Source organism: Falco naumanni, chromosome 5, assembly GCF_017639655.2.
Source record: "Falco naumanni isolate bFalNau1 chromosome 5, bFalNau1.pat, whole genome shotgun sequence".
In the NCBI taxonomy this organism is placed as follows: domain Eukaryota; kingdom Metazoa; phylum Chordata; class Aves; order Falconiformes; family Falconidae; genus Falco; species Falco naumanni.
This window is the reverse complement of record NC_054058.1, coordinates 90,629,196-90,642,752: the sequence shown is the minus strand read 5'-3', so window position 1 is coordinate 90,642,752 and position 13,557 is coordinate 90,629,196. Positions and strand designations below refer to the sequence as shown.

Below are 13,557 nucleotides of genomic sequence, written 5' to 3'. Positions count from 1 at the left end.
AGCTTCTGTTCTCCAGGCTAAACACCCCCAGCTCCCTCAGCCATTCCTCACAGGGCTTGTGCTTCAGACCCTTCACCAGCTCCGTTGCCCATCTCTGGACACACTCCAGCACCTCAGTGTCTGTCTTGAAGTGAGGAGATCAAAACTGAAAGCAAGATCAGAGGTGCGGCCTCACCAGTGCCCAGTACCGGGGGACGATCACCGCCCTGGTCCTGCTGGCCACACTGTCCCTGACACAAGCCAGGATGCCGTTGGCCGCCCTGCCCCCCGGGCACCCTGCTGGCTCCTGCCCAGGGCTGTCACCCAGCCCCCCCAGGCCCTTTCCCCCCAGGCAGTTCCCAGCCCCCTGCCCCAGCCTGTCGCGCTGCGTGGGGCTGGTGTGACCCAGGGGCAGGACCCGGCACTGAGCCCTGTTGAACCTCCTACAAGTGGCCTCGGCCCGTCGGCCCGGCCTGCCCAGCCCCCTCTGCAGAGCCTCCTGCCCCCCAGCAGATCAGCACTGCCCCCAGCTCGGTGTCACCTGCAAACTGGCCGAGGGTGCGCTCGGTGCCCTCGCCCAGGTCATTGATAAAGGCATGAAACAGGGCTGGCCCCAGCACGGAGCCCTGGGGACACCCCCTGTGACCGGCCGCCAGCGGGATGTGACTCCGCTCACCACCACCCGCCGGGCCCAGCCGGCCAGCCAGCTTTTAGCCCAGGGCACAGCACACCCACCCGGGCCGTGAGCTGCCAGTTTCTCCAGGAGAACGCTGTGGGAGATGGTGGCAAAGGCTTTACCTGAAGTCTGGGTAGCCACACCTGCAGCCTTTCCTTCATCCACTAAGCGGGTCACCTTGTCATGGAAGGAGATCAGGTTAGTCAAGCAGGACCTGTCAGTGTGGCTTTATGAAAGACTGGGCCTGATCACCTGCTTGTTGTACATGCTGTGTGATGGCACTCAGGATGTTCTGCTCCACAACCTCCCCTAGCACCGAGGTCAGGCTGACAGGCCTGTACTTCCCTGGATCCTCCTCCTGGCTCTTCTCATAGGTGGGTGTCACACTGGCTAACCTCCAGCCTGCCAGGACTGCCCCAGTTCACCAGTGATGCTGATAAATGATGGAAAGTGTCTCAGTGAGCACTTCTGGCAGCTCTCTCGATACCCTCAGATGTTTAGACACTTGGTGTTTAAGTGGTCTAGCAGGTTGCTGGCCATTTCTCCTTGGATTATGGTTGCTTCATATAGAGATATTTTTTAAAATCTGTTGATGTTTTAGTATGTTGCGTATATTGTCCCTAAATGTTGAGTGAAATAGAAGTTGTAGAAATGGGTTATGATGTTGGGATGTTACTGGATAGTAATGGAACCTGTACACTTAGTGTTTATTTTTATTGTATAATTAGCAATTTTAACATGTTAGGTTTAGCCCTTCTGTTTTTCTTTGCAGTATTTAGGAGTGAATATGGAAGTTGTTTTTGTAGTTAAATGCATAGCATTTTATTAGTTAGTTGCAGTAGGTATGTCTCATTCTATAACAGTAAATACATGCTGCTCCTAGAGTGTAGCATTTTTTTGATCTTAGGAGAAGTATTTTTGTTAAAGAAACTTAAGTCTGACAATTTTTTTCTTTGTTTTAATCTTTACTATTAGTATGGTGATAGCTTTACTTTGGAAGGTGAGCTTTTGTAATATTGGCAAGAAATATTTTAATTAGACTTGACTAGTGAATAATATGATTATTAGGGTTTTTTTACATTGCCTTGGATGTCCAGATCTCTTTCACAGTCATTTATCTTTAGAATGTTTCTGATACAAAGTTTTTTTTTTTCAGGACTGCCATGTATGTAAAAATGGACTAGTTTTGTGTTTTTTTTTTGGTGTTAGGGGGTATGTGTTTATCATTTGAGATCAAGCTGCTTACAGGAAAGAATTAATTATTTCTGTATATTTAGGAAACTTTTTGGTGGCCAGTTTCTTTAATAACAGTGTTTCTAATAAGTATACCTTATACATATAAGTGAACATAAAATGCTGAAATAGTAACCTGAGCTTGTTGGTTTTTAAATAGCGATCAAACACGAAAATCAGGATGGATTTATTTTTTGGGTAAGATTGGGGTTTTTGATATATATCAATGAGTTCAAAGAAGAACTGTTCAGCTACATTCTGTACTTGATGCAACAATATATAATCCTCTATTTCTGATACATGACTATATTAGTGTGTCCATACCTTAAGCAAAGTAGGATAATACCATAAATTGCTTCTGAGAAATAATGAAGTAAGTGTACAGCTAGCGTTCGTGCATCTTAAGAGCCCGGTCACTGGTGCTGTTGAGACTTTTTTTCTGTGATGAAACTTTTAATAACCTGTTGTGATGAAATGAAAGTTGAAATTATTTTTTTCTCTTCTGAAACACTGAATAAAGCAGCTAGAATGTTTGTAAAGCTTTTGAATTAACACTCAATTGTATTACAAGTTTAACCATAATTTAAACGTATTTGCTAGAGTGTATCATTCCTACTTGAAAATCACTGAGATAATATGCATTTTGTTTAAAAACTTAATAAAATTAATGGCCACATAAAAATACAGAAAATAATGAACTTATATAGAATTACATTTATCTGAACTAATTATTTGAGCTTTTCTCTTTGGAAGGCAAGCATTGTCTTGGAATTCTTGATGAAAAATTGCTTGTTAAAGCTGAAAACCTTAAAATTTTTTTCTGAAAAAGAAAAAAGCTGATTTTAGTAAGATGTTTTTATCTGAACTTTTGTATCAGTTGGAACGTTTAGAAAGCTGATTTAGTAAAGGATTATTCAGATCCATGTAGGACTGTATGGTACTATACAGTTTATTAGCATTCCTGGGACATGTAATTGAATGCCGGTACAGCTTTTTGTAAAGCAAAGAGTAATACCCTTTTAATTTCACTGGATTTTTGTTTGTTTTTTTTTTTTTTTTTCTTCTCAGGGCTATCTTCCTGCAAATGTGGACAGAAGAGAAAGCACTTTACAAAGAAAACGCAAAGAGTATTTTGCATTTGTTGAACAATACTATGATTCCAGAAATGATGAAAATCACCAAGATACATACAGACAGGTAGAACACCTATTAAAGTGACTTACCTACAGGAGATCTGCTAAAGAACTGAAAGAGGTTCTTTTTGAAGTTTGCTACTGTTTTATCTATTTCTTTTATTTTACTTGATAGACAGCTCTCTAATCAATTGTTTCCCTACACTGCGGCAGCAAAATAATGAAATATTTTGGTCTGAAATTTAAAATAGTGGATTTCTTTAATGCTAGCTTTACTCATGCTATGTGTCACTTCCATGGTTTTCCATTTAAAAATAGTAGGGTTTTCAAATCTTTCACCTCCTGCTCAGACTCTCCTTCAAATGAATGAGGATGGAGAGGGAAAGTATAACAGTGACTGTTTCTTGCTAGCTCCATGCTTCTGCTTGAGACATTGAAACTGTATGATTTGCAGTAAAGAGGGGCATGTCAAACTTTCTTACCCACCCAGATAAGCAAATAACTTATATTTTTTTTATTAAAATGAATTGCTTGTATCAGTAAATAAAGACTAAGCAATACTACTTTAGTCTTCCTTAGGACAGAAGATGCTGAGATTGTTCTTTCAGGTTCAAGCCTGATCTTTAGTAGTAAGATGAATATATTGTAGTGTCAATTGGACATGACTTTTCAGAAGTAGTAGTATGTATTTACTCATAGTTACTTTGGGGAAATGAGTATTGCTAATATGACTGTAACTTGCAAACAGTCAAAATGCGATGTAAGGATCCTAAAATGTGAAGACAAAGTATATGTAGTTTTTGATGGTTTTTTTTTGCTTCACTGATAGATTAACAGTGACTTACAAATTTGGCCATATGTTTTGAAATACAGTAAATCCATGTTATTCCAAAAATAGTTATACAGTGGGATTACAACCAATACTGTAAAACCATAGGATTGTTGTTGCTATTGTGTTATTTAGAAGGTGTGTTGCTGGTTCCTTTTACAGTGTTCTTTTTTCTCTCTAATTAGATCCATATAGATATCCCACGCATGAGTCCTGAAGTTCTAAGACTTCAGCCCAAAGTAACAGAGGTAAGAATAAGATCCAAAGAATTTTATTTTTTTTTAAGAAACCATGTTATTAATGAATCTGTTATCACAGGATTGTTTAGTAATTAATTTGACAACATTTGCTATTTTGACTTCAGGGCTAACTTTAACAAAAGTCAAAAAAAATGAGGATATGTAAGTATAGGCTAAGAATAGCAGTGTAAATACAAGTAGTAAAAGGAGAGGCATCTCATTGATCTCCTGCATTGAATCAGTCAGTTTGGTCTTGTGCCTTTGAGGGTTTTTTCCGTTTTTGCTTTTTTATATATTTAGTTAATGAAATGTTTTTCAAGTACTCCAGAGCATAGTTCCCATGGTTCTATGTAACTGTCAAAATCATTTAAGGTCTGGAAGTTCTTATCGTAGAGTCTTCCACTTGGGAAATATTCTTGTGAATTTATAGCATGACTGGTTTGTGTTCCTTCTTTGATTATGCTTCTTCGTAAGTTTTGTATGTTGAGCACACTATTGAAATTCTTCTACTACTGCATTAAATATACATGAATTAATAATAAATGTTAATCACATTGGTCTATATTGTTGGGTAATTGAATCCCATGGGGATTTTTCTTTGTAAAGAATAAATAGTACAGATGGTGTGAATCATCCTCTTTCAATTACTTCTTTTAATCCTTCAATATCTTCTTATTCCTAATGTTTCTAGTTAGACCTTCAAATGTATTTCATGTATGTTCTTAGTATCATTATAAAGCTACATAGAACATCATCTGATAGTTCATTAGATGATATGAGAAGCTAAATGCAGAATTAGCTTTCACTGGTTTTTCTGCTCTTGTGATTATTTAATGGAAGTGCTCCTCCACACGTTGAAGAAATCAGTTTGGAGAAAGAGCATATTGTGGTATTCTGAAAGAAAATTATATAAAAATACTGTGTTCTTTCTGCTTTCTACATGATGGTGTTTTACCTGGGCTTTTCTAGGGGCGAATCAAAAAGTAAAGTAAGAACAATAAAGGGACAAGAAGTGAAACAATACCAGTAAGAAATAAACTATTAAAGGAATGTGTCAGTTGTGTCAGTGTTGTAGCTAGAAATGAGCCAATAAATGAAACCAGAGGTGAATATTATTTATTGGAAAAAATAGTTACTGAAAGAAGAATGCTTAAATACTTCTAAGAGGAAAGAAATACTTGTACTGTATCGGGAATAGTCTTTTAAATTGTTTTAAAGATGTATTTACATTCAACGTAGTGGTGGCTTTTTTTGGGTGGTTTCTTTACTTCCTTGCATCGTGTTGGTTAAACTGTTCTGAAGTTTTCAGTGAAGATCATCGGTCTCTTGAATATGACTTTGGTTCAGATATACAAGGCTTGTGGTTTTGTACTTCTTGGTTCAAGTGAAAATGCCCCAAAAATATGGTTCGTTCCCACCATGCTCCAACCCCGCCCCCCCCCCCCCCCCCCCCCCCCCCCCCCCCCCCGGGTGTTCTAGTGAAGGAGAAATTAGAAGCTGTTTAATTTGTCTGGTGTAAGAATCTGTGTCTATTCTTTTTTTTAAAGGAAGATTGCAAAATAAAAAACTTATCTTCGAGAGTGACTCCTAGGTGGTATATTTATTTCTAAATTAGCTGAACAATTGTAAAAACAACTTTAAAATAGAAATTCCAGCTAAAAAGCTTATTTAGAATGTTTAATGTCCTTTCTTTTAACCAAATTATTTGGATGAGAAGTAGCTTAATAAAAACTGATGATAATAATAAATGATACTAAGAAAGACGAACTGTTCTCATTGGAGAATATTTTTAAAGCATTTAGTAAAATAATAGGATTGTCAGACAAACTTGTGGGATCTTGGACTAGTTTTGTCTTTTGTTTGTTAGATTATGCATAACACAATATATTTCTATGACTGCTTTTAAGAGATGGTTAATACATTTTTTTAGATGCAAACTTGTAACAGTTTATAGAAACACAGCTTTGTATCTACCATAGTTACATGCTTTTTCCATAATACAGTTAGAAATGTTAGAGTAAACTTGTATTGATAGTTAAAGAAGATATGGTCAAGGTTTTCCAACATTTGAAACATTTTTTTTTTTTGTTAAATATTTGGTGTGTTGAGGAAAGCATCTTATTATAAGACATTGCAAAGAATTAAGTTACAGGGTATTTGCAGTCTCTTTTTGGTTAAATGATTAACTTAGAGCTAAAGAGTTTATTTGGAAATTTGGAGAGTATATTAATGTGAAGATACTAGTGCAGTATTTTTTAGAAGCAGTCATAGTTGACAGGAGAATTTTTTTTTATAGCTGAATTGTAATTAATCTGAAAATAGGCTGGTTTAATGAAAATGCTGACAGTCAACTTCAGAACTAGTAGACACTCCCAGGATAAAATACCTCTCATTATTGCTTGGAGTAATTAAAATAAAAAGGAAATACTGTGTCTAACTTTTCGCTAAGTAAAATCCAGTAATGTCAATAGAATTTCAATACCAATTATTATTCAGTGAAGTTTGAGCCTGGATTGCAGTTTCAGTTAATTTTGTGGGACCATTAAATGTGAATTTTTTTAGGTCTTTTTCACTTTTAGTTGTCTTTTTACAGATTAACAACATTGCTCATGTAGCATATTCATTTAATGGGATTGACTGAGATGTCATTTACGAGTGTGTTTCCCCCCCACAAAATTAGCATTGCTTTCACTTCTAGTTATTTGTTAAGCTTGTCCAAAAGCATGTTTTCTAATGCTTTCTAATCTTAAATACTGCTTTGAAGTAAACATTTTAAATCCATACTTTTTAGAAACTGATTGCTCTTGCAAGTGGCATTAAATTATTTTCCAATGCTAGTAATTCTATTTCATGTATACAGCCCCTTAAATTAGTATGTTGAATACAGCCTGGTAGATTTCTTTAATTTGAATGTTTAGTAAATTGGGCCACCTAACAAGCATAATTGAGCCAGATAAAATAGATGAACATAATTCTTATTTATGTGATCCAGGCATTGCACAAGTAGAGTGCTGCTGCTTTCATGTTTTAAAAAAACAACAATCCCTCTGTGGCGTGTCCCCCCTCCCCCCCAAAAATAAAAAAAAACCCTGTCCATACCCAATCTCATCCATTTGATCCAAGAGAACCAAAGCCAACTTGCATAATGTCATCTTACAAAGACTAGTGTAAATGATGCTGGTAGAGTCATGACATCCAACTTCTCCTTTGCTGCATCCTCTCCCTTTCTGGGTTTTTGGAGCCCTACCCTAGCACAGCCTTATCCTCTATCCTCATAGGGGATCCCTTCCTATTCCCAAGGGCTCAGTGCAGACAAGGGCCTCTCGTTGCTCCCAGAGCTGACTGCCTTTTAGGGAGGAGGGAGATGTTGTTGGTCCCAGGTGAGCAATGGTCACTTTCCCCTTTTTTAAGGCAAGTTGACAGGAGCTATAAAGAAGGGAATCAAAGTATGCGTCAGACAGGTTTCAAAGGGTGTGGCATTGTGTACAAGACTTACTGTGGATATTATGATGTTTTTTGTACATATTTTTGATGCTGCAGAGGTTTGGAATAATGATACCGCTACTAGGAAGAATGTCACATGGAATGAGGTCAAGAGACTGAAGGCAACAAAGCTGGGAGACCTTACAGCAGCCTTCCAGGACCTAAAGGGAGCCTACAAGAAAGCTCAAGAGGGACTTTTGACAAGGGCATGTAGTGATAGGATTAGGGGAACGTCTTTAAACTGAAACTTTAAACTGAAAGATTTAGATTAGCTATTAGGAAGAAATTCTTTACTGTGAGGGTGGTGAGCCCCTGGCACAGGCTGCCCAGAGCAGCTGTGGCTGCCCCATCCCTGGAAGTGTTCCAGGCCAGGCTGGAGCAACCTGGTCTGGTGGAAGGTGTCTAGTGTGTGTGTATGTTACTAGATGATCTGTAAGGTCTTTTCCAACCCAAAGCATTCTATGGTTTTATGAAAAATGCTAGTCAAAAGACTAGAAGCATAACGTGTAAAAGCCTCATGATGTCTTCTGACTTCAATTTCCAAATGTTACTATTCCAAGATTTGTATTGCTCTTGGTGGTATCTGAGTCTCTGTTCCCAAAGAGCTTTTCATTAGAGTTAATAAAAGCTTTAATTTATTTTAACTTGGAATTTCATTTCCATAATAAAATGTTTCAGTTTAGAAGGTGTTTTGAGTCTGATGTGTGGCAATAACTCATTATTATGTTACTTTTAAAATCAGTTTGAAGTGCTTTACATTTTATGGGAGTTATGTGGATCCTGGGTGGGAGGAAGGTAGTGTTAAAGGACTGGGAATAAATTGTGGCCCTCAAAGAGGAAGAGAGAAGAGTTCGAGGTCTTCCTCCATATGGTTCACAAAGTTTATTTTAAAGACTAATGACGGCAAGTTTAGGTTTGTTAGATTTGATTAGTTGGTGTGGTGTAGTCCGTAACTTACTATCAATGTTTTCTATATATTTAACTGAGTTTTGTTTAAATGTCTAGTACATGGCTGTGTACTTCCTGTCGATGCTTGCATAGTATGGGAGAAGTAATTCCAAGGAAACAACACAATTTAAAAATAGTTTATAAATTTGTCCCTGCCTCTTTGGTTTTTTTCCTATACATAGAAAATGAAAAGCAAATTCTTAAAAGCCTTTGTGATTGAAGGTTTGGGGGGTCTGGAGTTCCTCTGAGGTGGCAAAACCCACAGGAAATTCAAAATCTGCATTTAAGCTAATGAATTCTTCTCTTCATGTATATGAATATAGTTCTTAATGTTACCATGAATGAGAGTTAAATTCAAGAGAGAGTAATTGATTGGTAATGACATCTCATGAGATGTAGTGGCTCATAGTAGAAAAGTAATTCCAGATTCGGTTGCTGATTTGAAAATCAAGAAGGAAACCTTTGGGGAAAGTGACTTTTTTAATGAGCCCTATTTGAACACAGTGATGAGTGCTGTGTAAAAACTTAAATCAGTCTGCCTTTCTGGTTTCGGTGCTCATTTTTTTTTTTTTTTTTTTCAATTCAGAACAGCAAATGAAACTTTATGGAAATGGTTAGGAAATTGAAAACACTATTTCAGTGTGTATTTGTTGAATTTCTGATTAGAAGGCGATATTAAATCCAACGTTTAAATCGCTCAGTGGTCCTTCCTGCTCAGTAATATTAAAAACAACCCAAATCCAGACAACACCCCTACCCACTTAGTTTTCATACCTGGATTTTAAAAATGTTTGAAATCCATAGGCATCTCAATTTGCAATGGAAACTATGTATGTTATCAGGTTCTGAGTAAAGGAAAGTTTGGTGGTACAAATGTGGGGATTGTTTGACTTGAGAAATGCCTTAATGAAAAGCACTACCATTTTAATTTTTACAGTGTCTGTTACTAAATTAACGATTTTTTAAAAAAATATTTTTTTGTTTCTCACTGTGTGTATTTTGTAACCTCATCACACCAGGAGTTTATTTAGCCTAGTGCATAACTCTTCAAAACAAATAGATAGAGTTGACTAGAAAAACCCATTTAAATAGCAATTTTTGAATGTAGACTAGTGTTATTTGTATTTGCAGTATGCTAAACATCTTTTATTTGAAGTAGAACGGAATAACACTGATAATACTGAAAAAATTAACGTTACTGAATCTAGAAATGGCAGCTGACAGAAGCAGGAAGGATGGCTATGAGGTAACAAACCTAGATAGATTTGCAGTTTTCTAATAATAGTAAAAAATATGACATAACTAATTTAATAAACGTATAATTATGTAAAATGTAAAAGCAAGCTGTAAATGACAGATTCTTATTTAAAATGGAATTAGAATGGTCAGTATCTTAATCTAAAAATGCAAAAAACTTGAAGTGAGCTTGAATAGAAATAAGACCGGCTGCATAAACTCAACTTCCTCTCCCTATCGCGTCCTGTCAGGTGAAGTCTTTCATGGGCTTTCTTGAAGCCTTGAGCATTCATTGACTTCTGGGGTTGCAGCAAACTATGGAATCTCCTTGGGGTCCTTACAAAGTCCATCATTGTTTTATTAGTAGTGAGCTCTGATCTTAAAAGCAACATAGTCCTTTGGTTTGAGCTGTCCTTCCTCTGCTCCCCTTACCTGCCTCTGCATTCTGGTTTCTTGGCCAGACCTTCAATGGAAAGAGCAAATATTCTTTTGCTTCAGAAGATTATACCTGATTGAGTACCTGTAACCGGGGCAAAACACTTTGAAACTTTCACTCCACTGCTTATTTGCAGTATTTAAAAGACATGTAGCTTGTTCAGAAGCAAATAATTGAGAGAAAATATGGCTTGTCACAGTCCTATGTTGTGTCAGAGAAGTTCTGTGACCTCCCTGCCCAGCACTGTTCTCATGCTGTCCTTCCCATGGTGAGATATGTGGTGGCCTTAGGAGCTTTTGCAGATCCTAATCAAAATACAGTTCACAGAGTTGAGGAGGTGAGGTTATGTGATATGGCAGGCACAGCTGCCTTATTTCTACATTTTCTGGTTTGTGTTTTTTTTTTTTTCAGATTTTTTTTTTTTAATTGCCAGTATACATTCCTCTGAAGCCTAAACCCCCACGCTACAGTATTGGGCAAGCTTACCTATTATGGAATCTCTTTTTATGGGCATGTTGTTAAAACATCTAAGCTATGTGAAGTACTTTTTTCTGTAATTTAGGAATAAATAGAATAGTATATTGATAAAATACTTTCAAAAAGGTGAAAAATAATGGGAAAATGATTTAATATTTCTGTCTCTTGAGGAAAGATAAATTTTATATTGTCAGAAAAGCTTTCATGAATAAGTGCTACTTTTTTGTAACTACTGTAACTGGTTGGTTTTAACATGTGCTAATACCCTGAAAATGTATTTCTTCTGAAGAACTGAGAAGCTTACTTAGCACTGAATGTTAATTATGAGTACTAGTGTTCATTTAGGCTTTTGTATACTTGTTTTTATACTAGTTTCTTAATGATTATTATATTTGTCCTTGTAAAATATTCAAGTATATGGTTTAAAATAGTTTATAAAATTTCTGATAGCTTCTTTAACTCTTTTTCAGATCTTTGAAAGAATTTTATTTATCTGGGCAATACGTCATCCAGCCAGTGGATATGTTCAGGGCATAAATGATCTGGTTACTCCCTTTTTCGTAGTCTTCGTTTGTGAATATATAGGTAAGATTTGTCTTAATACCAAAATATGACTTGGTACTGGTTTTGGAACAACATCTTCATTTTAATCTGAATAACAATTTGGATGAGCTAATCAAAACATTATTTGATGCATTAATCATAAAATTTTGAAATTCTAAATCCATTTAGTTCTCTTAAATATATACTGAGAAGCAAATAGATCTTGTGTAAGTAGTTGGTGGAGTTCAGGGATCGTTCAGGTTTTTATTCCAAACAACCTTCTCCTAACAACAAAACCCAACCAAACAAACCTCTCTGTAGCAGTTGCGACAACGTTCTCATTTGTGATATCTGAAAGCAGGGGGAAGAATCACAATCTGCGTTTTGCTATCACCTTGATTTCTAGTTAAATGTTTACCACTCCTGATGCCTTTTTCTTCATAGATGGCTTTATTCTTCCTTTCTCCCCGCTCCCCCCATGTTTTCCGTGAAAACTTTTAATTGTACATATGAAGTGAGAAGGTGTTTAAGAAAAACAAAACCAAAATGAGACAGCAGGAAAAAAAATGCCCACACTAAAACAAGAAAAAACAAACATGAAACAAGGAAACCTTTTAAATGAGTGGTAAGGAAATTTAAGTAGAGGGAACCTATTGAACTAGATTTGTGACTGAAAGAATGGCAACCTGAAATTAGGGACTGAAACTTAAGGCAGCAGTAATGAAATTTCTCTGGTGAAGAACTGGGCTGTTCTGGGGCTTACAACACATACCACTAGTAACAACAGGAGCATAAACAGCTATATTTGTTGAGTTTGTGGCTTTATATGTGAGTATACTTTCTGAAAACTTTATTTGCCAACTCGGATATCGGTTAAATACTCAACTCTTACTAGAAAACGATTCATGCCTTAAATCTGTAGATTAGTATTTATGTCTTTATAAATATTAAGAGTATGGCTAGTCATTAGCAATTATTCATTAGTAATTGGGGTATCACTATGGATATAACTGCTACGGTTAAACAGTAAAAATGACATAGTTAATGTGTCGTGAATTAAAACTGTTTTCGTTGTACGTACATATGACAAATAGAAGTACAACGAAAATACACAGTGCTTATATGTAAACTTGAACAACACGCTGTCTGGCTAACTTCAGTGGGGCTGTATATAGCGGATTACTCCTACCTTCTCTACGTAAGATACCCATTGGTGTCTTAATCCAGATTTATTAGATTTAATGAAGGACAGATTATCCTTGAGTGGATGATAGACTATCCATTTACTCATTTGCATGGCAACACCTCTGTTGCTTTGTTCATTTCTTGTTTCATAGGGGGACATTTCATTGCTAAGCAACTAATGAGAACTACCACTGCTTTCTACCTAATCATCTCTTAAGCAGGGTAGAGGCCTACTCCTGAGAGTACTTGCAGTTTCTGCCTTTTACTCCCTCATTTGACAGATAATGAAAACGTTCTTAATGATCCTAGAACAGTAGGGTCTCCAGTAGACTTTAGGGTTGTTAATTGAAATAAGAAGTTCAAATGAGATGTGATTAGAGAATTGATATTCCATGTTAAATAGACCATTTAATTAATATGGTAAATAAGTTTGTCTTTATCACCAACTTACATTTGGAGACCCTGGTGATTGTTAATATATTTGCCAGTTTGTCAGTGTTTTTGTATTGGAGAGCATAGCTGTTCCACTGAGTGTCCAGTGAAGAAAGACAAAACTCAAAACCTAACAACCATACAAGAGATTTTGCCACTGCAAATGTATGGAACTCGGAAAACTGTATTCTGAAAGTTCATTTAAAAGTTAATGTCTATATAATAAGAAAAATACTGAAATGGAGGTGCTTTCTTTAATATAGTGGTGGTCTTGGCTAAGTGCTAACAGCGGTTATTTCCCCCAGTGACACATAAAAATTTGATTTGACTTTAAATAGCTTTTTGATTTGAATCTTTTGAATATATTCAGTTTACACTGAGTAATGCATTCAAGTTAGAGTAAATGTGCATTTTACTTATACTTGAAATAGGGACGTTACATTTATGAAGTATGTTAGAAATCATGAGATTTAGAAAATTGGACTCTGAATTGTACCTAAGTGATTTTGATAGAAATTAATGCAGAATTGAAGGAGCTTCCTAGCAAAAATGTTTAAGCTATTAGTGTATTTAGTATCTAGTAATACTCAATTTATCTTAGAAATTTTTTCTAGATCTTATTTCTTGCTCTGATTAAGTGAGTATTGGCTTGTAACTTAAACTGCTTTATTAGTACTTTATTGTTTTTTGTATCTTAATTTAAGTGAAACCTTTGTGTTGCAATTCTT

At 36.3% G+C, this 13,557-nt stretch overlaps 1 protein-coding gene across 3 annotated transcripts in view; it reads left to right on the top strand.

Annotated features, from left to right (window-relative positions):
• Nucleotides 1-13,557, top strand: part of TBC1D22A (TBC1 domain family member 22A) — a 178,618-nt gene that overhangs the window by 35,281 nt on the left and 129,780 nt on the right. For 2 of the 3 annotated variants that reach the window (XM_040594075.1, XM_040594077.1), the window contains exons 6-9: nucleotides 2,957-3,085; nucleotides 4,036-4,098; nucleotides 11,140-11,254; nucleotides 11,732-11,734. In XM_040594075.1, coding sequence (XP_040450009.1) covers nucleotides 2,957-3,085; nucleotides 4,036-4,098; nucleotides 11,140-11,254; nucleotides 11,732-11,734 — 310 coding nt within the window. The remainder of the gene's footprint in view (nucleotides 1-2,956; nucleotides 3,086-4,035; nucleotides 4,099-11,139; nucleotides 11,255-11,731; nucleotides 11,735-13,557) is intronic. The other variant, XM_040594076.1, reaches the window with a different exon arrangement.